This window comes from Monoraphidium neglectum (assembly GCF_000611645.1).
Source record: "Monoraphidium neglectum strain SAG 48.87 unplaced genomic scaffold scaffold02885, whole genome shotgun sequence".
NCBI classification, from domain to species: Eukaryota; Viridiplantae; Chlorophyta; class Chlorophyceae; order Sphaeropleales; family Selenastraceae; genus Monoraphidium; species Monoraphidium neglectum.
In genome coordinates this window covers 4,622-7,822 of record NW_014010743.1, presented here as the reverse complement: position 1 = coordinate 7,822, position 3,201 = coordinate 4,622, and the positions used below count along the sequence as shown (strand labels likewise).

The following is a 3,201-nucleotide window of genomic DNA, read 5'->3' as shown; positions in this document are numbered from 1 at the left end:
CTTTGGTACCTACCATCATCCCCCAGAGCTCTGGAAGACCGATGACGTCAGGCTGGTTCCCACGATCGCTGGCGCGTCCCTCAGCAAGTTTGGCAGCATGCCTTCAGGTGCGCTGCGGCGGAAGTCACCAGGCGTGCCTGCTGGTGCTGGTGCTGGTGCTGCTGCTGCTGCTGCTGCTGCTGCTGCTGCCAAGCTTGCTTAAAAAACATTGTGTAGATCTGCATGATCACGTTTAAGATCTTCCACGGTCACCACCATCGACCCTTGAACGACTCGCAGGCGCCCTCAAGGGCGGGGTCCCCCTGGAACTGGCGCTGCTGCCAAGTCCCGGCACACAGATCAAGAACGCCTCGGCCGCCATTGCCTCCGCGACCGCCGCGCTCAGCGGCGCCGCGCCACGCGTGGTGCTCAAGAGTGTGGCCACAATTTCCCTCAAGTCGCGCCTCAACTTGCTGGGGGAGCTGAGCATGCTGACGGGCATCGTGGCCGGCTGCCTGATGGGCCTGGTCGCCCTGACCTCCGTGCCCTGCATCACCCCCAAGGTTTGAAGTGTTGCTTATGGTGTTCGCACCGTCAGTGGGTTGGAGTTCGTGTGTCTGTGGGAGACGGGTGCGGTGTCGGGGCCGTGTGAACAACACACACACACACAAACAAAAACATATACGCAGGGGGGCCAGGTAGAGGGGATGCCGCTTCAGGCAAATGATCAACGTTCACAGTTGATGTGACCGTTTCACTGGTTGGACGCACATATCCACCTTGCTACCACAATGACAGGTCAACTGGAAGGAGTGGCGCCTGCTCCAGTCCTGGCAGGGTGAGTGAGCATGTCGCAGTGTGCAAATGCAGCCCCGGCTGCCGGTCAGGGCAGGCACGGGCACTAGCCAAAGGCAACAGAGCTGCTTTGCGGCACAGCTGCCTGGCCTTACTTCTGTTGCACAAGTCACCTTACAGCCGGCCTGACAGCACTAGTCACACACGTGTGCGGCCCACCTGTCCTTTTGAAAGCGAGCACCACCTGTATTGGTGGGGTGCATCGATGGCAGAGGTGCCGCGCCGCCTCCTCAGCCCCACCCACTGCAATCGATGACTCATCCCTGCTGCCTCTGTCACGTCTGATCTTCATCACCTTGTCAAAACGGCCCACCACCCGACCCAGGCTGGGCGAGCCTGGTCCTCTCGATCATCCACGTGCTGCTGCTGGGCGCGCCCAAGTGGCCCGAGTGGCGCACCGAGTGGCCCGCGCTCATCCCCACCATAACGCTCCTGTCGACCGTCCCCCCGATGGCCCTGGTGGCGGCAAAGCTGCTTCTGGTGCTGCCCCCTGGCAGCACTCTGCTCAAGAGCCTGAGGCGTGGCGCGTGGGGCCGCCCCTGCGGCCTGCACAACGCCCCCGTGTATGTCAAGGCGGAGTGAATGGGCGCGGGCGCACGCATGCAGCGTCAGCACAGCACGCTCGTCACGTTGCGCCAGAATTTTGCAAGATAAGAAAGAAGGACAAATGGCAAGCGTCCTGGTTGTTCACAGCTGGTTTTGCAGGCATACTCCATCGAAGGAGCCCAAGGCGCTGTTACTGCACTGCACATATTTGCTTATATGAGGTTGGCCTGCAAGAGCCATTGGCCCTGCTGCTGCTATATTAGCCGGATTTCGGGGGATATGAGCAGATACTATTATGCTGCCATTCGTCGGATCGGGGCATGCGGGGGCTGTACGGAACACACTGCTTATGAAGGCTGCCCACCCCTGCCATTGTGCTGACCTGTGCACCCAAGCAATCCCGGGCTTGCAGCCTCACCACATTTGCTGCGTTTTTGGTCTGGCCTGGGCCATTCTGTGCTGGTGTTGGTTTGCAGGCATATATATACGTGGGTCTATGTTGCGAAACGAATTTTCCAGTGCCAATTCAAGGGAAGCAATCTCCCGGCTGGAAGGTGGGTGTTTCATGCACTCTACCAATTATTATGCGAGCCGGGGGTAATATGCCGTTGGTGGTTGTCAAAGGGATGCATCAAATGCGTGGACGCATCACATGCGCCAATGGATACGTATGCTTTTTGGTTCGGCTTTTGGTTCGAATTGAAGTAACACGCACCTGGTCTGGATATGCATGTCTAGGGGCGATGAACGGGGTTGAGCCCGATGCGGGATGTGGGTATTCCGCGATGTTTATGTGCCTGGGCTCGTATGCTGTTGCCTGACCCAGCAGGTGCTGCTGCGTCCAATAGGTGTGACCTTGCCTAGCGATGGATAAGCGGAGCATTAACAGAAGAGGCACAATGCACAGACGAGCTGGACAGACGGTTGGTGGGGCGGAGGAATGGGAGCCAGCTGCACCCACATGTCACATGTTCGTCGGTGCCGTGCTTACATCATCAGCAGCAGTCACCTTGCCATTAGCCCTCGATCATTGGCAAAGACCAAGGACCACAATGTAACCTGTGAAGTCATCGGTGGTCATGTACACATAGCCGCAGCTCTGGCAGAAGTGAGATGAGTGCGGACAACCTTTGCTGGCTGATCAGGTGACTCAGTGACCAACTGGCGACATCTGATGAGCAGTGGTGAATGGATTTGAAGCTTCACACATTAATCAATTATCATTTTTCGTGCAAGCGAAGGAGCGCGCCGATCTCAGCTAGCTTTCGAAGCGCCCGCAGCTTGGACCGCAGGCATGCAGTGCTGCACCTGTGGACGTGTTCTGAGGCGTGTTGAAATCAATGTTGGCGGCGCTACCGCACCAGCTTCATCCATGGCGCGGCGGGGGCCAAGGCCCGCTGCACGCGCTCGTCTGCAGCAGCAGCGCGCACCTCGGTTGCACCAGGCAAGGACAGCCGTGAGGGTTGTTGCGGCGCAGAACGATGATGGTACCACCAGCAGCGGTGGAGGGGACAGTGACCTGGCCTTTGTGGCAAAAGGCCTGGTACTGTCATTTGCAGGTGGGGAACGCCCTGGGCTGAGAAATGGTGCTGTTGAGCAGTGGTGTTGCTGCTTGCCTGCAGTGCACGCCTGACTTTTGAGCAACACAACAATCCCACCTCCAGCGCTTGACGCACTCACTTTGGATGCGGGCCACACCTGTCCTGGGCCCCTTGCCCTCGAATCCGCCCGGCACCTACTGCCTCACTGCCCCATGATTGACTGTGCTGCAGGCGGCGCAGTAGTCAAGTACGGGTCACTGCTTGTCAGTTTGCCTCATGA

At 58.5% G+C, this 3,201-nt stretch overlaps 1 protein-coding gene across 1 annotated transcript; it reads left to right on the top strand.

Annotated features, from left to right (window-relative positions):
* Positions 1–97: 97 nt before the first annotated feature.
* MNEG_11741 (hypothetical protein) lies at positions 98–1,416 on the top strand (the record flags this gene model as incomplete). The annotated part of the gene is made up of 4 exons (XM_014039789.1): positions 98–107; positions 280–542; positions 778–817; positions 1,160–1,416. 4 exons carry the CDS (start codon positions 98–100, stop codon positions 1,414–1,416), a joined length of 570 nt encoding a protein of 189 aa, XP_013895243.1.
* Between the last annotated feature and the right edge of the window lie 1,785 nt (positions 1,417–3,201).